Raw genomic sequence first — 24749 nt, 5'->3', positions numbered from 1 at the left:
TTCTTTTCAGAGTCTTCCTACAGAGTGTCAGTGAAAGAATCAGTGATTATGCTTTTTATTAAAATTTTCCTGGGGAGTGGTGAGGAGACATTTTTGCTAAGGCTTCACCTCATCTCTCCTTCTCCATGTATCATTCACTCACCTTATTGGGTAAAACTGCATCAATTTCCTCCTGCAGTTTCTGTTGGACATCAGGGTGAGTGGCCAGTTCATACATAATGAAGGAAAGAACACTGCTGGTGGTTTCATAGCCAGCAAAAATGAAGATAATTGATTGGGCCACGAGCTCCAGATCAGACAGAGCTGAAAGGAGAGGAAAGACATTTTAGGTAAATCAGGTCAATGTAGGACATCACAGTTTAGATGAAGAGAAATCTAAGTGAAGCCCTCAAATCCCTAAGGGAAAAAATAGAAAAGCAATTCAGAGGTACACTTGGGGTGGTTTCACTCTGATGTGTGTCTTACAGAACCAGAATAAGGCAAATCATTTTAATCCAGTTTTCCCCAAGGTCTTCGAGAATGTGGGCCATCCACTCCTCCTCACGCCATCCCCGCCACCTGCACAGCTGGGTAATTTCCAGAGAGAGCATTTCTTCATAACATACTCAGTGTTATGGGTGTGCTCCTTGAATGATCCTTAAAATACTTTATTGTAAGTTAATATGAGGTAGTCTTCTCCCCCAAGAAAAATGTAATTTATTTTAGCTACAATATACCTTGACAAACTTTGAGAGAATTTGCAATATTAGTGGTTAAATGTAGGGAAAATTAAAGGACATTTCCCGTAGATATGTTTGAGGGAACTTAAGGGACCAATATTGAACTACAGACCACCTCTTGGTACCCAAAGTGTGGTCCATGGGTCAGAAGCATCTGGGAGCTCATTAGAAATGCAAAATCTCAAACCCCACCCTTGAACTACTGATTCAAAATCTGAACTTTCACAAGATGCGGTGATTTGTGTGCATAGCCCAGCTTGAGAAGCATGGATTATATCTTTGAGAGGCATCAGGTGATAGATCTAGGCTACAGTTCTCAGAATTGACTATCTCAGGATGTACAAGAATGAGAGATGGAGCCGGGCACGGTGGCTCACGTCTATAATCCCAGCACTTTGGGAGGCCGAAGCGGGCCGATCACGAGGTCAGGAGACTGAGACCATCCTGGCTAACATGGTGAAACTCCGTCTCTACTAAAAAATACAAAAAATTATCCAGGCGTGGTGGCGGGGGCCTGTAGTCCCAGCTACTGAGGAGGCTGAGGCAGGAGAATGGCATGAACCCTGGAGGCGGAGCTTGCAGTGAGCCGAGATCATGCCACAGCACTCCAGCCTGGGCGACACAGTGAGACTCCATCTCAGAAAAAAAAAAAAAAACAAGATGAGAGATGGACAAAAAGCTAGATGAGTGGTGTTGATTGCAATCTGATGAATGGCATTAAGATAGCATAAGCTCCTATGATGACAAGTTGGCCCCCCTTCTGGTTTTCTCCTGAGGGAAGGTCAGGGTGGTCCATCACTGGTCTGTTTGATCAGGACTGGATTAGGACTTTTAAAGACCTAGAACACAGAAATAAATATGGTGCCTGCTCCAACAATGTAATTCACAACTAAAACCAATATGAAAGGAGTGTGAGAAAGGTTGACAGAGCTGTGATTTACCAGTGAAGACTTCTGTGATGCAGTTGTGGGTAAATTCAACTACCTAATCATTGCATTCAGATATCATGAACCTGATGATACTGATGTGAAATTGAACTATAATCTCAAAGTTTAGAGCTCTGCTGTCCAATATGGTAGCCACTATCTACTAGTGGCTATTGAAAATCAAATTGTATTCAATTAAACTGAAATACCATTTAAAATTGATCTTCAGTGGCAGTAGCCATATATGCAGTGCTAAAAAGCCATATGTGTCTTTGATTTCTATATGAAACAGTAAAACAGTAGACTATTTCCTTTATCACAGCAAGTTGTATTGGGATAGACAGATGAATAGATAGATGATAGATAGATAATAGATAAGTAGATAGATGATAGACAGATAAATGATAGATGATAGATATATAGATAGATAGATGCATAGATACATAGATAGACATACAGACAAAAGTAGATGTAGACACAGACATATTTAAAGCGATATGCTGCAGTCAGTCCAGTCCTGCTCTCTAGAACCAAGAGTTAAATATTCAGGAATTTTATGAGATGGTTGCCAAGTCTTGGTGGCTTGAAATTGACCATGGTCATCATTTCACCACAGTCATAGTCATAGTGACTTCGGTAAAAACCATACATGGCTTGTAAAATTAGTAGGTGAAACATTGAAGACAAAGAGGATATTTACACAGTCTCAGAGGTTTTCCCCACAAGTTACTAAGCCATTCCAAAGGAGAAAATAACTTTGCAGTAGATTAACCTGATTGAACATACTTTCAGCTAAAATCACCCTTATTGGAACAGTGTGGCTCCTGATTAGATGTTAGATGTATTAGGTTGCTGCAAAAGTTATTGCAGGATTTTGCCATTACTTTTCATTGCTTTTTTCTGCAATGAAAAGTAATGGCAAAATGCACAATTACTTTTGCAGCAACCTAATAAATTTACAGGTAGAAGTTTTGATTCATTGGATCTGGAGGAGGCCGAGAACTGGCATTTGATCTGATGTAGGTGATCCACAGACCGCTGACTGACTTTCTAGCATGCCAGGTTTGCTTAGGTTGCCCTTTAATCTTAGAACGTGGCTATCTATGCCTGTATGCCTCTAGAAAGTGCCTCCAGCTACCATTTATAACATCCCAAACTGTGTCATTCTGCTATGTGGCAGAAATTCTCATCTTCCTGGAATACTTCCTGTACATTTTCAGAACAAGGACCTCCCTCCGAGTGCCCCCCCAGTAGCCCCCAGAAGCACTCTTTGGATACCTTTGTGGGACTCAGTGTCTTTCGAATTCTGAGAGTCAATCATCAGCTGAAGGAAATCCACTCGGCGCTAGAAGCAAAAAGAGAAATTTCATTGACAGAAAGTGGCTCCTGAAGTCAGAAGTAAATCAGAAGAGCAGTCCTTGATCTCCCTTCAGAGTATGGGTCCTTGAAGACCAGAAATCTGATGGGTGTTGCCTGAGTTACCAGTGAAAAAAATATCCTTCTAAATCCTTGGAAAGCAGGATGTTTTCCTGAAACAAATCTGGCTATCATGTGAGATGGCTCAAATTTAACCCACACTACACTTCAGCAGGTGGCCTGATAGGGCCTTTCATTGGAGAATGGGTAAAATAACAGGTTTGTACTTGAAATGAGTCCACCAATCTATGATCTGGGGAAAGCATAATACCAGTAAGATATATTTCCAAACAGTAATGCTTATCCTCTATCAATTTACTGAAGGGAAATAAAGTGGTAAAGTTTTATCTCAATAAAATTTATGCCATGGCATGCTAACTGTTGTGTCTGATATCAAATTTTATGTGCTGTCTCTGACTCATTCTCATATCTCCTTCTCCAAACTCCACTTTCTGCATTCCTACCAAATGAATTCTCTTGCTCTAAACATGAGTAGTCTTTACGTTAAAATCATTCTTTAAAAACATACAGGGAAGTGCACCAATCATATGTATATTATCTAAAAAATTATGAAAAACTAAACACACTCCTATAACTGCCACCAGAGTTTACCTTTTGTGTATCTTTGAGGCGACTTTCTTTTATCCTTTTTACAGATTTTCTTAAAAAACTTGTAACTTCTCTTGGAAAAACAGAGATATTTAATACTTCAAGAATTGGGGTGAGAAATGGGAAGATAGCTGTAGGAAAACCAAAACAAAAACAGAAAAAGAAATCCACTGTGAAAATGCAAAATTTACCTGGAGCAATTCTAATTTTCTCTACCCATCAGAAGAGTAAAAGACATCAAAGTTCTCAACTGGAAGCCATTCCTTCTATGACTTCTATGACTTTTGCCCTTTCACAGGCTAGTGGCTGAGCAAGGGCAGGTCTATGCATAGGGACCACCACTACAGCAGTGAGATCAGCAGCCCCTTGTGCATCTTTTGAATGATAAAAGGAAGAAAATTCAATGCCTTAATCTCTTTGCCTTTATCTATTGGACTAGAGTCTCCTAGAATAACCCAAATCATAATCTGAAGCTCAAAATTAATCTTGCTGTTCAAGAAATAGTAGGTAGTCAAGACAGAAATAACACAGCGTATCTCTGTCACCTATCATGGAATAAAGCTAAAATCAATAAGGGAAAGAAAATTGGGAAACTCACACATATGTGGAAGTTAAAGAATAAACGTTTAAGTAACCAATGAGTCAAAGTAGAAACCAAAAGGGCACATAGAAACTGTTTTGAGGTGAACAAAAATTAAGCTGTGATAGGCCACAATCTCATGGGATTTAGCAAAGAAATTGCTCAGAGGGAAATTTATAGCTGTAATGTCTAAATTTAGAGAACAAAAAATCACAAATCAATCATCTACATTCATGCCACAACACAGTAAATGAAGAAGGGCAAACTAAGCCTGAAGCCAGCAGAAGAAAGAAAATAATACAGACTAAAGTACAAATTCGTGAACTAGAGAATACAAAAAAACCCTGACAAATTAATATCATTTCTATGAAGTGTCCAGAATAGGCAAATCTATAAAAGCAGAGAGCTGATCAGTGGTTGCATATGATGACAGGGTTTGTGGCAGGGGGTTGATAGCTAAAAATGTATGAGGTCTCTAGATTGACAAAAAACGTTTTAAAGTTTAAAATGATGATGGTCACACATATCTTCAAATGTACTACAAATCATTGAACTGTACGTTTTAAGTGGATGAATTACATGGTGATTTACATCTCAATAAAGCAGTTATTTTTCAGAGAGGAGGAGAGAAAAGGAAATAGTAGTCCACATACTTATTGAGAGAAAGAATGGGTCTAAGAAATCAAATCTTAAAAGCTTCTTGGTGTTTTCCACAAAGGGGTCTTGTGGATTGTTGAGAGAGTCGATGTTCACTCCAAATGATGTGCTAGTGATCACGTCCATGCTGTAGGCCCCAAAGACACTGAGTGGAGAAAGATGTGGAAAATAAAAATCAGCACCTCTTTACAATCCTTTCACTATACGTGCAACAGGAAATCCACATGTCCAGTCAAGACAGATAAATAGCCACAGACTTTCAGAACTATCTACTGGATCATGTCCCATCACACTCCATCAGAAGGTGGTTATCGGGTGCCAGTGATGCAGCTGGCCCTACACTGGGGGTGATGGAGATACTTGACTGAATTAGACTTACCTCTGAGGTCAAGGAGCCCAGTCATAGGAAGACAGAAACCCATTATCAGAAAACTGTAGTAGCAGGTGTTGAGTGTGGATGATATAAGATACGTAAGCACTGTGCTTCAGCAGGACAAGAGTAGAATAATTAACTCTTCCTAAGGGGCTCAAGAAAGGTGGCATTGCCTGACTACAGACTCTATGCCCAGAGCTGATTCCTCTTCAGCACTTTACAAAGCAACAATACGCTGTTCTGAGTTCCTAGGAATATCATCCTTATTCTCTATACTCCCTGCTCAAGCTTTGGAAATTTCCACTATCCCCAGCTGTGGTGAGCTGAAGTTGCCCTGAAGGCAGAATTATTTTTGTAAAATATAATGACCAAGAATGTTCTGTTTAAAAAAAAGAATCTCTCAAAATTTGATTTGGAAATTTCTATAGTGAGTGACCACATATCCCAGTCTGCCTAGGACAGGCTCAGATTACACCTGTTGCTCCTGCATAAGTGTAGACAGCAAATAATAGGCTTGCTCTACCTATAGCGTTTTTACCACCTTCTCTCCTTGAGACCAGAGGAAGCAGAAGTGGTGGGAATGTTTAATATTTAGTATTCTACTGATATCCTCAGAAAAAAACATGAAAGGATCAAAGTTATTCTAAGTTCTCCATTATAACTTTCCCACCCTACTCACTGCCAACCAACAGATACCAAGTGCCTTCCCCTTCCACCATCCCATACACTCCATGCTTAAAAATTTGGCACAATCACACTTTTTCCCCCTAAGGATGTATTTAGTTTTCCAGAATATCCAAGGTGACGATTTAATGGATATGTAAACCCTGGTCCCTGTGCACAGGGGAGAAGATCCTTTTCCTCCAGCTGCCCCATCTCATTGGAGCTTCCCCATCTTGGGAGACCCATTGAAGTTGCATTACCACAGCCCTCCTTTTGTCTGGTCACTGGAATAACCCAACAGTGGGAATATCAGCTCCATGGCAGGCAGCTGGAGGGGATCATGACAGCTCAGAACCGCAAGGCTGTGCTCCTACTTACTCTTTCAAGGTGACAGGCTTGCCTGTCTCTGTTTCACGCCTCAGATTTCTCACCAACACATCTCCATACTTGGCAATGATAGGGACCATCTAAGCACAAAACACAACACCACCCATAGTTAAATTGCAGACTCTAGTCCCAGAAGGACATGGCTTTCCCCAGCATGGAGCAGTAAGTGACATTTTATAATGAATTTTGTAATGTCTTTTCTGCACATAATGATAAAATACCATTTTTAGGAAGCTCAAATTCAGTGGACTACCCCTTGGAAAGGGACTGTGATCTTACTTTATACCTGTCCCCACCAGGTTCATTCTTTAAGTTTCTTATTAAAACTCATGTTGTTTTCATACCTCTTTGAGTTTTCCACTGGTGAAGGTTGGAGACAGCAACGATCGCATTCTCTTCCATTGTTCATCCTCAGCTACAGAGATGGCATTTTTCATAAATCCCACTGGACCAAAAGGCTAGAGTTCAAACAGAAATATTCTGTCCTACATCAGTTGTGGACATCTCCATGGTTGTAGAAAATGTGTTAAACAGGCATCACGTATTCAACAATTATTTAGTGACCGTCTACTAGGTGACAGGCCCTATGCTAGATGCTCAATAGAGATTTATCCCAGATGCCCAGTGTCCTGGGATGTATTTGTGTGGGGGGACAGCATTCGGGAGACCCAGCCACCTGATGTGGTCTCCAGCCTGTATAACCCAGTCACCTTTTACATGCAGAGTATCCACATGGTAGGGAACGTGTTCTTCCAGTAGAACAGACAGAATCAAGACCTATCACTTCTGCAGTGTAGAGAAGGAGGGGAGACAGACAAGCAGGTGACTTTGGTGGACTGTATGTTGCCTCAGACGAGCTGTCAGTATGTTCTCCTACAGCATGGGCAATGTGAAAAAGAGGTGCCTCGATGTGGTGGTTTTGAAAAAAATAGTAGGTAATACCTTTAAAACTAGGAACATATTTTGAATAAATAACATGATTTCATAGACATTCTTTTCTCTTAATTTTTTATTCCATTGATAGAAAGAAAAAAAAGAGATAATTATTTTTGCCAACTTGGAACTGGCCTATCAAGCCAACACGCTTGAAACTTTCTTTCGTCTTCCTAACCATATTTTTTTATAATGAGTACTTCCAGCATTCATTTATGATAAAAACTCAGGAAACTAGGGAGAGAAAATTCCTCAATTTGATAAAGAGAATCTACAAAAAAAGAAAAAGAAAACAGCCCACTTCATCAAAATCATGCTTAATGATCAAAGACCAAAGGCTTCCCTCCTAAGATTAGGAACAATTCAAAAATTCACCACATTTACTCAACATTATACTGGGAAGTCCTAGTGCAATAGACAAGAGAAAAGAAATAAAAGGCATACAGATTGGAAAGGATATCAGAGAATTGTCTCTATTTTCAAGTGACATAATTGACAATATGTAAAATCTCAAGGAATATACAAAATGACTTCTAGAACTACTATGCCAGTTCTGCAAGGTTCTAGGATACCAGATCAACACACAAAAACAAAGCACATTTCTGTGTAACAACAATCAATATCTGAAAATACAAGAAAAACGTAATATCATTTATAGTCATTCCAACAAAAATGAAATAATTTAGCTGTAAATCTAACAAAACATGTACAGGATCTCTATGCTGAAAACTACAAAATGTTATAAGCAATCAAAGAAAACCTAAGGCAATGGAAAGGCATACTATGTTCATGAATTGAAAGACCAAACAGTAAAGATACAAATTTTCCATAAATTGGTCTACATATTTAATTCAGTTTTCATCAAAATAACAGCACGTTTATTTGTAGACACTGATAAACTCATTCTAAATTTTTATGGAAAAGCAGAGGACCAGGAAGAGTTGAAACAAATCTGAGAAAAATAAGTCAATTAAAGTGGGAAGAATCACTCTACATGATGTTAAGAGTTACTGTACAGCTATTAGAGTCACCACAGTGTGGTATTGGTGGAATAATAAACACAGTGATCAATGAGACAGAGTAGTACATGAGAGATGCAAAGAAGTATGCCCAGGTGATTTTTAACAATATGCCCACCTTTCCAAAAATGTCATTGGAAGAATTGGACAGCCATAAGCAACAACAACAACAACAAAAAAAAATGACGCTTGATCTAAATCTCATACCTTATGCAAAAAAAAAAAACACACAAAATGGATAATAGAGTTACATTTAGTAAAGCATTAAATTTTATGACTTTTAGAAAAAAACAGCAATATAGGAAGGAGGGCTGGCAAAGAACTTTCAAACTTGGCACCAAAAGCACAGTCCAGAAAAGGAAATATTAATACATTGGCCACCTCAAAATTTTAAAAAGTTTGCTCTGATATGGACCCTGCCAAAGAAAAAGACTTGTCACTGTAGGAAAGCAGGAGGGAGCCACATGGAGACAGAGTGGATCTGCAGCTTGATCATGCTGGTCGTTGCACGAATCTACTAATGTGATAAATTTGCATAGAATGCAAATGGGTTCTGCATCTTGATCATGCTGGTCATTGCACAAATCTATGATTGTGATAAATTTGCATAGAACACAAATGAGGGCACATAAAGTTGGTGAAATCTGAATAAGCTCTGTGAACTGTATCAATGTCGATTTCCTGTACTATAGAATGTGAATATACTGTATTTATAGTTATGCAAGACTGCAAGGTGTTACCATTGGTGGGGACAGGATGAAGTGGACATGGAACCTTCTTGTACATTTTTTAGGCAACTGTCTATGAATAGATAAGAATTTCAAAATATAATCTTAATCAATCAATCAGCATTTTAATTTCAACACATGAATGCTTACCCTCCGGTTTGTGAAGACAGAATAACATTCTTTCACTAGCACTGTTTTGATCATGTTGGGATCTGTGATAGCCAGCACAGGCAGTCGACCATCATAAAAGCTGTGTGGAAAACACAGAGTTGATCAACCTTATTCTACAGCTGGAGCCCAACCCAGGAAGCCAGACTTTGATCTTGACATTACATAATACCCTAGTTGTACAATACACAGCAATCTTAGGTTCTAGTTCATTAGGTATGACACACAGCAAGAGACTGACACAGGAGCCAACCAAGTCTTCATATGATAAAGGATAATGTGGGCCAAACAAGGAAGAGACATTGAAAGACAAAAGAGCTCTTCAAAGAGACCATGGTTAGAAACAACAGTAGAGCATTTGTTAAGCTGGGTGGTGCATACATGGGTATTTCCCATGCCATTCTCCATAATGTTTCATATGTTTAAAATATTTTATTTTTAAAAAGAATATTAGGTCTGTGACAAATTGAAGGCAAGTAAATCATCAAATGCTCACAAGGATTAAATGTTTCAATGGCAGTTGGTGTAAGGCCTATGGACATCTAGAGCTGTGTGTTCTTTCTATTAGTCACATTGCCTGTGTGGGCCATGCCAGCTCCACAGCACCCTGCAGCCAGCACTGCAGTTTCTGAGGAATCGATGAGAGAAGATGAAGTACAAAGAGGCAAAAACTTCTCCCACTTGCTTCTAGTGAATAAACACAGCACTGCACCTCTTCCACTCCTCTCACTGAACCTCTAGCCCCTCTGACAGGGAACAGCTGCTGTAATTGGCTGAGGCCACCTTATAAAATTACAGTCCAGGTCACTTCCAACATGGTCAGATAGGAACATCTCCAATCTACAATTCCCATTGAGATCTATGCAGAAGATGGGTGACTTCTGCATTTCCAACTGAGGTACCTTGTTGATCTCATTGGGACTGGTTGGATAGTGGGGGCAACCCATGGAGGGTGAGCCAAAGCAGGGCAGGACATCACTTTACTCGGGAAGTGCAAGGGGTCAGGGGATATCCCTTTCCTAGCCAAGGGAAGCAGTGAATGACTGTGCCTGGAGGAGTGGTACACTCCTGCCCAAATATTGCACCTTTCTCATGGTCTTCTCAACCAGCAGACCAGGAGATTACCTCACATACCTGGCTTGGTGGGTCTGATGCCCACGGAGCCTTACTCGCTGCTAGTGTAGCAGTCTGAGCTTGACTTGGGATGCTAGAGTTTGGCGGGGGGAGGGGCGTCCACCATTGCTGAGGCTTGAGTAGCCAGTTCCATGCTCACAGTGTAAACAAAGTGGCAGGGAAGCTCAAACTGGGAAGAGCCTACCACAGCTCAGCAAGGCCTACCACCTCTCTAGGTTCCACCTCTGGGGGCAGGGCGTATCTGAACAAAAGGCAACAGACAACTCCCGCAGACATAAACATCCCTGCCTGATAGCACTGAAGAGAGCAGTGGTTCTCCCAGCATGGCATTCAAGCTCTGATAATGGACAGACTGCCTCCTCAAATGAGTCCCTGACCCCCAGGCAGCCTGACTGGGAGACACCTCACAGTAGAGGCCAACAGATACCTCATACAGGTGGGTGCCCCTCTGGGACAAAGCTTCCAGAGGAAGGATCTGGCAGCAATATTTGCTGTTTTGCAGCCTCTGCTCATGATACCCAAGAAAACAGGGTCTGGAGTGGGCCTCCAGCAAACTCCAACAGACCTGCAGCTGAGAGGCCTGTCTGTTAGAAGGAAAACTAACAAACAGAAAGGAATAGCATCGACAACAACAAAAAGGACATCCACACAAAACCCCATCTGAAGGTCACCAACATCAAAGACCAAAGGTAGATAAAACCACAAAGATGGGGTGAAGCCAGAGAAGAAAGGCTGAAAATTCCAAAAACCAGAGCACCTCTTCTCCTCCAAAGGAACACAACTCCTTGGCAGCAATGGAACAAAACTGGATGGAGAATGAGTTTGACAAGTTGACAGAAGTAGGCTTCAGAAGGATGGTAATAACAATCTTCTCCGAGCTAAAGGATCATGTTCTAACCAGTTGCAAGGAAGCTAAAGACCTTGGAGAAAGGTTAGACGAATAACTAACTAGAATAACCAGTGTAGAGAAGAGCTTAAATGACCTGGTGGAGCTGAAAACCACAGTTAGAGAACTTCGTGAAGCATACATGAGCTTCAGTAGCCAATTTGATCAAGCGGAAGAAAGGATATCAGTGACTGAAGATCAAATTAATGAAATAAAGTGAGAAGACAGATAAGAGAAAAAAGACTGAAGAGAAATGAACAAAGCCTCCAAGAAATATGGGACTATGTGAAAAGACCAAATCTATGTTTGATTGGTGTACCTGAAAGTGATGGGGAGAATGGAACCAAGTTAAAAAACACTCTTCAAGATATTATCCAGGAGAACTTCCCCGACCTAGCAAGGCAGGCCAACACAAAGATACTCCTTGAGAAGAGCAACCCCAAGACACATAATCATCAGATTCACCAAGGTTGAAATGAAGGAAAAAATGTTAAGGGCAGCCAGAGAGAAAGGTCGGGTTACCCACAAAGGGAAGCCCATCAGACTAACAACAAATCTCTTGGCAGAAACCCTATGAGCCAGAAGACACTGGAGGCCAATATTCAACATTCTTAAAGAAAAAATTTCCAACCTAGAATTTCATACCCAGCCAAATTAAGCTTCATAAAAGAAGGAGAAATAAAATCCTTTACAGACAAGCAAATGCTGAGAGATTTTTGTCACCACGAGGCCTGCCTTACAAGAGTTCCTGAAGGAAGCACTAAACATGGAAAGGAACAACCCATACCAGCTACTGCAAACACATGCCAAGTTGTAAAGACCATCGATGCTATGAAGAAACTGCATCAATTAATAAGGAAAATAACCAGCTAATATCATAATGACAGGATCAAACTCAAACATAACACTATTAACCTTAAATGTAAATGGGATAAATGCCCCAATTAAAAGACAGACTGGCAAATTGGATAAAGAGTCAAGACCCGTTGGTTGCTGTATTCAGACAACCGACCTCATGTGCAAAGACATATATAGGCTCAAAATAAAGGGATGGAGGAAGATCTACCAAGCAAATGGAAATCAAAAAAAAAAAAAAAAAAAAAAAAAAAAAAGCAGGGGTTGCAATCTTGGTCTCTGATAAAACAGACTTTAAACTGACAAAGATCAAAAGACACAAAGAAGGGCATTATAATGGTGACGGGATCAATTCAACAAGAAGAGCTAAATATCCTAAATACAGTATACACCCAAATACAGGAGCACCCAGATTCATAAAGCAAGTTCTTAGAGACCTACAAAGAGACTTAGACTCCCCACACAATAATAATGGGAGATTTTAACACCCCACTGTCGATATTAACAGATCAACAAAACAGAACATTAACAAGGACATTCAGGACTTGAACTCAGCTCTGGACCAAGAGGACCTAATAAACATCTACAGAACTCTCCACCCCAAATTAATAGAATATACTTCTCAGCACCACATCACACTTATTCTAAAATTGACCACATAATTGGAAGTAATACGCTCCTCAGCAATGTAAAAGAACAGAAACACAACAAACTGTCTCTCAGACCACAGTGAAATCAAATTACAATTCACGATTAAGAAAGTGACTCAATCACACAACTATATGGAAACTGAACAACCTGCTCCTGAATGACCACTGGGTAAATAAGGAAGTGAAGGCAGAAATAAAGATGTTCTCTGAAATCGATGAGAACAAAGATACAACATACCAGAATCTCTGGGACACATTTAAAGCAGTGTGTAGAGGGAAATTTATAGCACTAAATGCCCACTAGAGAAGGCAGGAGAGATCTAAAATCGACACAGTAACATCACAATTAACAGAACTAGAGAAGCAAGAGTAAACAAATTCAAAAGCTAGCAGGAGACAAGAAATAACTAAGGTCAGAGCAGAACGGAAGGCGATAGAGACACAACAAACCCTTCAAAAAATCAATGAATCCAGGAGCTGTTTTTTTTGAAAAGATCAACAAAATACATAGACCGCTAGCAAGACTAATAAAGAAAAAAGAGAGAAGAATCAAATAGATGTGATAAATAACGATGAAAAGGATATCACCACTGGTCCTGCAGAAATGCGGATTACCGTCAGAGAATACTATAAACACCTCTACGCAAATAAACTAGAAAATCCAGAAGAAATGGATAAATTCCTGGACCCATACCCCCTCACAAGACTAAACAGGCAAGAAGTTGAATAGACCAATAACAGGTTCTGAAATTGAGGCAATAATTAATAGGCTACCAACCAAAAAAAGTCCAGGACCAGATGAATTCACAGCCGAATTCTACCAGAGGTACAAAGAGGAGCTGTTATCATTCCTTCTGAAACTATTCTGAATAATAGAAAAAGAGGGAATCCTCCCTAACTCATTTTATGAGGCCAGTATCTCCTGATACCAAAGCCTGGCAGAGACATAATAAAAAAGGGAATTTTAGTCCAATATCCCTGATGAACATCGATGCAAAAATCCTCAATAAAATGCTGGCAAATCAAATCCAGCAAAACATCAAAAAGCTTATCCACCAGGATCAACTCAGCATCATCCCTGGGATGCAAGACTGGTTCAACATACCAAATCAATAAAGGTAATCCATCACATAAACAGAACCAATGACAAAAACCACATAATTTTCTCAATAGATGCAGAAAAGGCCTTTGACAAAATTCAACAGCCTTTCATTCTAAAAACTCTCAATAAATTAGGTATTGATGAAACATATCTCAAAATAGTAAGAGCTATTTATGACAAACCCACAGCCAATATCATACTGAATGGGCAAAAACTGGAAGCATTCCCTTTGAAAACTGGCACAAGACAAGGATGCCCTCTCTCACCACTCCTATTCAACACAGTGTTGGAAGTTCTGAAGACAGCAATCAGGCAAGAGAAAGAAATAAAGGATATTCAATTAGGAAATTGAATTCAATTCAATTAGGAAAAGTAGATGACATGATTGTATATTTAGAAAACCCCATCGTCTCAGCCCAAAAACTCCTTAAGCTGATAAGCAACTTCAGGAAAGTCTCAAGATACAAAATCAATGTGCAAAAATCACAAACATTCCTATACACAAACAAGAGACAAACAGAGAGCCAAATTATGAGTGAACTCCCATTCACAATTACTACAGAGAGAAGAAAATATCTAGGAATCCAACTTACAAGGGAAGTGAAGGACCTCTTCAAGGAGAACTACAAACCACTGCTCAACAAAATAAAGGGGACACAAACAAATGGAAGAACATTCCATGCTCATGGATAGGAAGACACCATATCATTAAAATGGCCATACTGCCTAAGGTAATTTATAGTTTCAATGCTATGCCAATTAAGCTACCACTGACTTTCCTGACAGAATTGGAAAAAAATTCATTAAAGTTCACATTAAACCAAAAAAGAGCCCACATAGCCAAGACAATCCTACAATCCTAAGCAAAAATAACAAAACTGGAGGCATCACGCTACCTGACTTCAAACTATACTTCAAGGATACAGTAACCAAAACAGCATGGTACAGGTACCAAAACAGATATATATACCTATAGAACATAGCAGAGGCCTCAGAAATAACACCACACATCTACCACCATCTGATGTTTGACAAACCTGACACACACAAGCAATGGGGAAAAGATTTCCTATTTAATAAATGGTGTTGGTGAAACTGCCTAGCCATATGCAGAAAATTGAAACTGGACCCCTTCCTTACACCTTATACAAAAATTAACTCAAGATGGATTAAAGACTTAAATGTAACACCTAGGACCATAAAAATCCTAGAAGAAAACCCAGGCAATACCATTCAGGACATAGGCATGGGCAAAGACTTCATGAATATAACACCAAAAGCAATCACAACAAAAACTAAAATTGACTAATGGGATCTAATTAAACTAAAGAGCTTCTACACAGCAAAAGAAACTATCATCAGAGGGAACAGGCAACCTACAGAATGGGAGAAAATTTTTGCAATCTATTCATCTGACAAAGGGAATTTATAAAGAACTTAAACAAATTGACAAGAAAAAAAGCAAACAACCCCATGAAAAAATGGGCGAAGGATATGAACAGACACTTCTCAAAAGCAGACTTTTATGCAGCCAGAAGACATGTGAAAAAATGCTCATGATCACTGGTCATTAGAGAAATGCAAATCAAAACCACAATAAGAAAGCATCTCATACCAGTTAGTATGGTGATCATTAAAAAGTCAGGAAACAACAGATGCTGGATAGGTTGTGGAAAAATAGGAACACTTTTACACTGTTGGTGGGAGTGTCAATTAGTTCAGCCATTGTGGAAAACAGTGTGGCGATTCCTCAAGTATCTAGAACTAGAAATGCCATTTGACCCAGCAATCCCATTACCAGGCATATACCCAAAGCATTATAAATTATTCTACGGTAAAGACACATGCACACATATGTTTATTGTGGAACTATTCACAATAGCAAAGACTTGGAACCAACCCAAATGTCCATCAATGACAGACTGGATAAAGAAAATGTGGCACGTATACACCATGGAATACTATACAGCCATAAAAAAGGATGAGTTCATGTCCTTTACGGGGACGTGGATTAAGCTGGAAACCATCATTCTCAGCAAACTATCACAAGATCAGAAAACCAAACACCGCGTGTTCTCACTCATAAGTGGGAGTTGAACAATGAGAACACAAGGACACAGGGGAACATCACACACTGGGGCCTGTTGTTCGGTGGGGGGCTAGGGGAGGGATAACATTAGGAGAAATACCTAATGTTGGTGAAGGGTTGATAGGTGCAGCAAATCACCATGGCACGTATATACCTATGTAACAAAACTACACATTCTATGCATGTAACCCAGAACTTAAAGTATAATTTAAAAAATAAAAATAAAAAAATAAAATAAAATCACAGTCCATCAGCCTGCCAGGGAACACAGTGATTAAGAATATTCAGCATTTCTTCAAATTCAGCAGAAAGGTATAGACAAAGAAATGCTTATATACCCTTCTATTAAAAAGTCTTGACTTAAATTTAATAACAAAGCAGAATGAAAAGTTCCACACTTGCAGAGAAAATTACAAAAACAACAACAGCAGAGCATAAGTGGTTTGCCAATCTGTTTCCCTACTATCTCTCACCCTTCGTTCAAAAGCACTTTAAATCCAAAGTGTAAATGAAAGAGTTGGTTTTTAATTGAAAGTGAATCAATGTGGGAAGGAGATGATGCCATGCATTTATGAGCACATATTAGAAGTATTTGAGACAATGCATGTAGTAAAAGGACACCTAAGGAAGAAAAAAGAAGAGGGAAATAGGCAGACACTGGACAGAGTGTGATATTGTGAGTCCCTGGGCCACCAAAGTCTGGAGAAAAGTGGTAACCACAATGCTCCCAGCCTAGTTCAGACTGTAGAACTCGACACCTGGTGACACATGGGATCCTTGGTAGGACAAGCTTTGAAAGGTTTTACAATAGCGAGTGTGAATGTTGTCAGAAGCAAAATGATGTGTGTGTGTGTGTCTGTGTGTGTGCATGTGTGTGTGTTTAAAAACCCTGACAAATAAATCAAAGAAGGCTATGAAGAGAGTATTCTCATGCTTGTATGCCTGATACCAAAACTATCACAAAAGACTTTGCAAAGCTACAAGCTTGCACAAAGGCCGTCCCAACATTAAACAAAAATATTTCTACAAGGGCACCTAATCAGCAACTGCCTGTCCAACCTTGGTATGGTGTCACCCTTGCTATTGATCTTTGTAGCTAAGGATAATTATTTCAAAACTGATATGAAATCCTCCTCACATTTTCCTTGGAGCCTCTTTGTCTTGCTTTACTTCTGTGAGTTTGCACATAGTTTATAATGGCATGCAGATTCCCATTGCAATACTCTACTCTCAAGTAAATATACTCTTCTTTCAGAGAACTCTCTTTGTAGTTAGGTTGACAAGAGCTTCATCCCAAGAGGCTTTGAGCTGAGACTGTCCTCTGTGCAGTGGGGTAACCTCATCATATGAGCAAGTCTATCCAATGGAAGTTTCCGGAATACTCACCCCCACACTTTTCCATACTTTTTATAACATTCCATATCAAACTTCCAAAAGCCCTGGGAGGAGAAACAAAATGATATTTAATTATTATTTTAAATGTACTTAACCCTGCCTCTAATTGGGATGAAAACAGTTGAACCCAATGAAATCAGACTTGCTGGCAGTTACAGGAAGCTTATTTAGAGATGTCAAAAAGGAAATAAGGGAAAACAGAGGAGGTATGTGAAATGGGAAATTTAAAATCACTCTTGAATTTTCTCCAAGTGTTGTGGATACTGAATGACTTATCCTTGTGTATAAATAGTAAGTACCTCCTCGTCTTTCTGATGTCTTTTTGCTTTTGCATGTGTTGTCTCTAAAATCTCATGAATCCGTGAATGATCACCTCCAGGGGCATGTGGGGAAACTGAGACTGAGGGAAAGTGAATGAGCATCAGAAGAGAATGCACAGTCTTTTATCTCTTTGTTCGTCATCCTTTTCATTTATTTCATGAGCTCGCTCTAGAGTTCTAGCAGAATTAGAAAGTTACAGACACCAGGGACCTCTTTTAGTCTAGCAGATTTAGATAAGTGTGAGGCATGTTGTTGAGTGAGAAAATGAGTGGGTGACAGAATGACAAAGTGGACTCACTTTCCAGTTTTCCAGCTTAACATGGAAGTTCTGAGAAACTGTCCCCTCTATACATTGTACACAGCAAATTACAACACTTGCTCGGAGTTTTCACTGAAACTTAAAAACAAACCTTCCTGTATCTACATTTCAGGGGTGACATTTTCACTAGGCAAACAAAGGTCCCAGGAATGTGTATCTTGGGGGTACATCTACCAAAGAGTTGACCTGGAAAAGGCGGTGGGGAAATTATTGCTTTTGCACAGGGAAAAATATGAAATTCCTGGGTAGTAATTAGACAACAAAGCCCTGAACTGAGAGAATTAGAATCTGAGAAACAAGTCTCAGGTATGCAGGAAAGATGATGTAAGCCAGAGAGCTGACTGCTGCTGCTGGCCATGTGGACATGGGCTCCTAATTTTCCATCCAGGGCCCAGGCCCTGGGCAGGGCATCAGACCAGGTTAGGCACAAAGGCTCAGCCAAAGTTCACAGTCCACATGGCACATATGATATTCTATTCAGCAAAATTAAATATTTAATAATTTCATCAAATCATCCCCTTTCTAGTGATTTTGAATGTGATTCTATCTTCGTGTAAAACAAAACCCCACACATTCATTTTGTGCTTAAATATCTGAGTTTCATAGACAATCACTATCTCATCTCAGTTATATCCACTCCCTGATCAGACTTACCCATAGGGTGCAGCCTTTGAAGGAAAAGAAGTAAAGGAGAACCCCTTTGTTCTGTCTCTCAAAGCTGCAAAAGATGTCATGGGGAGTAAGAGCTGGGGTAGAGCCATGGAGATACCCTCAGGGAATTTAGAATTTTTTGGAGAGGATTCAAGCAGGTGCAAATGACCCAATGGTAAATACTTAGGCTCCCTAACAAACTGAGTTTCAAACGTGTCCAGAAGGAAGGGAAAAAAGGTTACTCAAGAGCTCTTGCTACAGAGAGGAAAGTTTGACTCTCAGGTACACAGATTACAAGCCACAACCAGGAGGTCCTTTTCCTACTTTTAACACTAACTAAGTATGACTGTACCTTCCTGGGAATCTGCATGGAGCAAAAAGAAAATCTTCTTTATGGTGCTCACAAAGTCTGCATATTAAGTTCTGAACATCAGGTTGCTGATCTACCTGAGATTTGGGCTGCTCAGCTGAGGCAAACCTGAGGTTCCTGAGAGTTAGCAAGAGAGTCCCAGTGTAAATCTTGCCATGCTCTGGATGATGCCTACACACTGTTTCTGAAAGTGTAAAATCTCAGACTTTCCTCCTGAGGAGAAGCATTTTCACTGATGGAACTAAGCTGCTCTTTGCAATCATAAGAAGCAAAAGAGGGAGCTCAAAAACACTCACCTTACGGTAGGACAAAATAGTTCCCAAAAAAGGCAGAGGTGTGGGCCCTGGAATTCCAAGCTTCTTAAAAAGTCCATGCTGAATGGGTTCCATATCTACAAAGTGAAACAGAAATCAGGTCACAGGGATTGTGACTTCATAGATATAAGGGTTGATGAGTCACTGACGGAGGAACTGGAATGCTCAAGAGAAGGAGGTAACATTAAGGCAATAAATCATAACAGTAACTCTGATGGCAATGATTATATTTCTTCATCAGGTCCTTTCCCACCTCCACTGTGAGACCCCAAAAAGTCACAATGATTAGCTAAAAGCAGCTGAAGACTTCATGGTCCCAATCCTGAAGTGAATACTTGAAAAATGTCCTCAAACGTGAGTGTTCCTGAAAGGTTCAGGCAGGAATTCTTCCAGGTCTCTTTATTCCCTTACATCTATTTAGTAAGTGGCCTCTTCCCAAATTTGGGGATTCTCATCCTAGGTAGAAAGGGTGACTTTTTTTTTTTTTTTTTTTTTTTTTTTGTCTTCTGCAGCAATGATGAGATTTTGCATCACTGCATCCACTCAGTCACAGAGGGTCACTGAGAGCCTATGGTGACCCTGTCTTTAGAATTTGCTCAGAGGCTTTTATGCTTTCCCTTCCCTCTAAGTTCTGACCCTGTTTTAGGATCTGGCCCTTCTTAAACTGTAATTCACAGAGAGGTCTTGGAGGAGTCACAGAGTCCTTATTTCTACAGACTGACAACTGTGCTCAAGGCTTCCATTGGCCTCATAGAAATGTGAGCAGCTTTCAGCTACAACTCAGTCTCTGTGGTCAGATGATCTGGTTGATTTGACCTATTGGTAAGGATGATTGACTCATAGTTCCCTGAATGACAGCGTGCAGAAGAATCACAACTAAAGAACCAATATCCAGGTCATTCCTCCTCTTGTGGAATCTAGCCTTCCAACTGGTGATATTCATCTGATAAGCACAGTGTTAGTGACATGGTCTGAATCTGTACCCCTACCCAAATCTCATGGTGAAATGTAGTCCCCAATGCTGGAGGTTGGGCCTGGTAGAAGGTGATTGGATCCTAGGGGCAGTTTCTCATGATTTCACACCATCCTGCCTTGGGAGTTGTCCTCATGACAATGAGTTTTTATGAGATCTGGTGGTTTAAATGTGTGTGGCACCTCCTCCCCACTCTCTCTTGCTTCTGCTCCAGCTGTGTAAAGATCTGCCTGCTTCCCCTTCACCTTATGTCATGATTGTAAATTTCCTGAGGCCTCCCTAGAGGCAGAAGTCACATATGCTTCCTGTACAGCCTGCAGAACCATGAGACAATTAAATCTCTTTTCTTTATAAATACCCAGCCTCAGGTATTTCTTTATAGCAATGCAAGAAAGGACTAATACAGCCAGACATGCTCATTTTTCTCAAGGTGATCAATCACAAAGCAGTCAGTTTATTGTCTTTGCACATCAACTGTCTCTGTAGGAAAACCCATTAATGCTGCTGCTCCCTATGGCAGGCCTGCTTGCAACTTATCTTTGATGGGTCATGTATGGACTCTCCAGAGTCCATGTATGAACTGGGGGTTCTGGATGTCTGAAGACCTTCCCCATCTGACGTAAATGAGGAGTGGAAACTGGAGGAGGAAGAAAAGCTGATGGAGGCTGGGCGCCGTGGCTCACGCCTGTAATCCCAGCACTTTGGGAGGCCAAGGCGGGCAGATCACGAGGTCTGGAGATTGAGACCATCCTGGCTAACACGGTGAAACCCCGTTTCTACTAAAAATACAAAAAATCAGCCGGGCGTGGTGGCGGGCACCTGTAATCCCAGCTTCTTGGGAGGCTGAGACAGGAGAATGGCGTGAACCCGGGAGATGGAGCTTGCAGTGAGCCCAGATCGTGCCACTGCACTCCAGCATAGGTGGCAGAGCAAGACTCTGTCTCAAAAAAGAAAAAGAAAAGCTGATGGAAGAGGTCACCATCCATCAATTCAACCATGATTCTGCTAGTCCCACAACGTTGACCCCAGAGAGGCAAATTAGGAAAATGTGGCTGAACAGCATAGTGTGTATAAATGGATCCATATGCTTCATATGTGCTTTCAGCTGAAAGGCAGGGGCCTTCTAATGTCCACATACTCTCCTGCTGATAGCAAAAGATGTAGTATTCCACATAAGTAAACATAAAATGTTCCAGATAGTTGAATTAAGACCTTGCTTTCTCTTATTTAAAGGGTACACCTTAAGACAGTATAGGTTCCAAACATTCTGTGCAAACCCAGTGACTCTGATAATATACAGTAAAATGCAACTGAGAAATGGCATGGAGGCTTATGTTTGGAGGACCCAGAAGAGGCAGCATAGCCAGGACCAATAGTGCATTTGGATCCTTGCCCCCAGAACAGTTAGTGGAAGTGTGTGCACGATCTGCCAAAACCAGGGTGGCCTTTGGTTTTCCCACTCCAGTTCCTTCCTTTGTTGTCACAGCCATGGCAAATCGGTGACACTAATCTCTGCTTCTAAACTTTCTACAAGTTACATGGTCTCTCAGGCCAGGACAAGCTATTGAGTTAATGTGTCAGCAGCACTGGCCCCCGAGGAAAGATCTAGGTGAGTGTCTAGACTCACATGGCTCCATGTCAAGGCAGAGGCTAGGCTGGGCAAACTGTTTAGTTTCTTTCCAGCTCCCCTCTGTTTGGTAGAGTAATGCTGCTTTTGGTTCCAATGAAGAGGCTAACGGAAAAGCCAGTCATCTATGGCACTTAATTGTGCTGGCCTAAGGAGGGCATGGTCTACACTATAACTTCTGACTCCTGGGCTGTACCAGCATCATCTAAGGCTAAGGTATTGTCTGCCTGGCTGCCCGAATCTGTAGTGACAGCCCCACAACATGGCAGACCACACATAGATTGACACAGGTGGTGCCCCTGTGTCCAGGCTTGAAGCAGATGAGATGCGATCATGTTTGTCCTTTGAGTGACCTCCACTAGGGGGCCAGGACCCATGAATATCTCTTTGGAGTTCTACCCTGAAGGATGACGAATATTTTCTCACTTCACCTTGATCCTACCTGGATACTTTTGCTGTCATCACTGGTTCACAGTCTTGCTTACTCTCCTGCCCTGACAGTTTAAGATAACCTGCTAAGCAGGTTTATCTGAAATAGGGGTATTAAAATAAACTGTTGGGAAGATATATTTTAAAAGACATATGCAATCTTGTCATAGAGTTACACATTTGTGCATTAGATTCATATTCCTGACATTATTCTGGAAAGGTGGGGTTATTTTACACACACTTATTATAACAAATACTGAACTAACAGCCCTCATTTATCACCTAGGAGGAACATGCTGGACATACGCTATCACCAAAAAAATCTGATTTTAAATAGAATGAATTTAAGCCATATCAATTCGTGTTAAAATGTCAGAAGATGGAAAATACGTTGCTACAACTCGCTGAATTTCTAACGTTTCTGTGAAAGAATTAAAAGGACGTCTATATTTTCTATTTTCCTGTCATCATGATTCCCAAATCTTAGTAAGTGTGAAATTGAGGTAGAAGTGAAATGTGACAGGCAAGAAGCCTCACTACCCACAGTGGGGAACGACTCTTCTCTCCACCTGCTCTAGGATGCCAGGATCCCACCGGTGAGAAGATTCATCCTCTTCTACTGCAGTGTAAAGGGGAAAATGTAAAATCCAAATTCTGGTTTAGTAAGGAGAAGTCAGGTTTCCACGGCCAAGTTTGGGATGAGATCCATCGCTCTTTCCTTCCTTATCCTTCCTTGGGTCCGAACTATTGTCAAGTAGATCATCCTTAATCAATGCTGTCCCTAAACCCTTCTTGCCACTAAAGATGGACAGGGGAGATGCTTATTTATTCCTTTATACATCTGCATAAGATCTATAATAACCTCTATGTGTTTGTAGCATCCAACACTTAAGCTACTTCTTCTTGAACATCTTTTTTTTTTCTTTTTTTTTTTTTTTTTTGAGACAGAGTCTCACTCTGTCTCCCAGGCTGAAGTGCAGTGACATGATCTCAGCTCACTGCAACCTCCGCCTCCTGGGTTCAAGCAATTCTCCTGCCTCAGCTTCCCAAGTACCTGGGAATTTGGCATGCACCATCATGCCCCAGTTAATTTTTGTATTTTTAGTAGAGACAGGGTTTCACCATGTTAGACAGGCTGGTCTCGAACTCCTGACCTCAGGCATTCCACCTGCCTCAGCCTCCCAAAGTGCTGGGATTACAGTTGTGAGCCACTGCGCCCGGCCTGACCGTCTTTTTTGATCTTCAAAACAGATAAGGGAAATAGAGGCCTGATTAGCAGCCCAATTCCAAGAAAACAGAGGTGAAGAAAGAGCCTGGACAGTTACTCACAGATAGAGGAGCACCAGGGTGACAGCCAAGAGAAGCCAGGTTTCCACAGCCAAGTCTGGGATGAGATCCATCACTACTTTCCTTCCTTATCTCTCTCCTCTGAGTCTTCCTTTCAGCTGTGTGCTGCTGTTTGCTGAGCTGTGTGCGTGGAGCTTTCCTTCCCTGCACAGCAGTGAATCACTGAGGCTGCTGGATTGTTTATATGCTGGAGAAGGAGGCAGGGCTGGAGCTGCAGCCAGTATCAGGGTCACCTGTGCTCCACCTGCAGTTGGAAGAGGCTTCTCCACCTTGGCAGTTGGCAAAGAATTACACACACACACACCCCTCACTGACCTCCTTTGAGTTCATATTCTATGAGGAATCATAAACAACTCAATCAATGTTACTGGGGGAGTCCAAGAGTTCTGGGTCCTTATCAGAAACTCAGGTGGAGCCATTGGCGTGAAATCTATTAAATCTCCTCTCTCCTGCCTTTGTCTCCATGGCTGTCCTCATTCCAGAATACTTGAAATCCATCCCAACAAGCCATGCCTACAGACCTTTACGTATGCCTAGAGTGTGCCTGCACCCCCTAGAAGGCTCCTACGCATCCTTCCAAACCCAGCCAGACAAAGCCTTCTCTTAGAGTCTTTCCTCACCAACCTCCTCACACATATGTAACCATTTCCTCCCCTGGGCACTTTCCATCCCCTTCATGCAGTCCTATGGTCCTCTTTCCTCTTTACCACCATTGTGTGTTTCCACACCTGTTTCCCTGAGCAGAGGTGAGCTCCTCAAGGGCATAGTCTGGTCTTATTCACTGTCATGGCTCCAGTCCCTATCAGGGTGCTGTACACACAGTGGGCAACCAGAAAGACTGGTGGAGATGACTTGGCTGAGATTGCTGGGTCCCTGCGTGTCATCCCCTCTGACTTCCAGTGACCACTCCATCTTCTTAGGTCATTAATACAGCCAGATCTCTTAGCTGTGACCCAGCTGCTATCTCTGCACTTTCAGGCTTGCCCTCTGTGATTCTGTTGGCAAGAGGACCCCTAAACAAGAGACAGGGCGTGGATGAGATGGAGCTGATGGCTTCATGGGACAGTATCAATTTGTGCTGCTTCCTGTGAACCTTTCAAAAGTCCTGC

General features: G+C 41.1%; 1 protein-coding gene across 1 annotated transcript in view; it reads right to left on the bottom strand.

Moving 5' to 3' along the window:
* LOC104673585 (cytochrome P450 3A8) overlaps positions 1-23790 on the bottom strand; it is a 29623-nt gene extending 5833 nt beyond the window's left edge. Inside the window, 11 exon segments of the mRNA XM_010377670.2 lie at positions 143-303; positions 2924-2990; positions 3674-3801; positions 4904-5052; positions 6322-6410; positions 6675-6788; positions 9161-9260; positions 17281-17333; positions 19247-19324; positions 19326-19341; positions 23623-23790. Coding sequence (XP_010375972.2) covers positions 143-303; positions 2924-2990; positions 3674-3801; positions 4904-5052; positions 6322-6410; positions 6675-6788; positions 9161-9260; positions 17281-17333; positions 19247-19324; positions 19326-19341; positions 23623-23693 — 1026 coding nt within the window. The 5' untranslated portion in view covers positions 23694-23790.
* Between the last annotated feature and the right edge of the window lie 959 nt (positions 23791-24749).

Source organism: Rhinopithecus roxellana, chromosome 6 (assembly GCF_007565055.1).
Source record: "Rhinopithecus roxellana isolate Shanxi Qingling chromosome 6, ASM756505v1, whole genome shotgun sequence".
NCBI lineage: Eukaryota > Metazoa > Chordata > Mammalia > Primates > Cercopithecidae > Rhinopithecus > Rhinopithecus roxellana.
The sequence above is the reverse complement of the archived record's forward strand: the minus strand, read 5'-3'. Positions and strand labels throughout refer to the sequence as shown.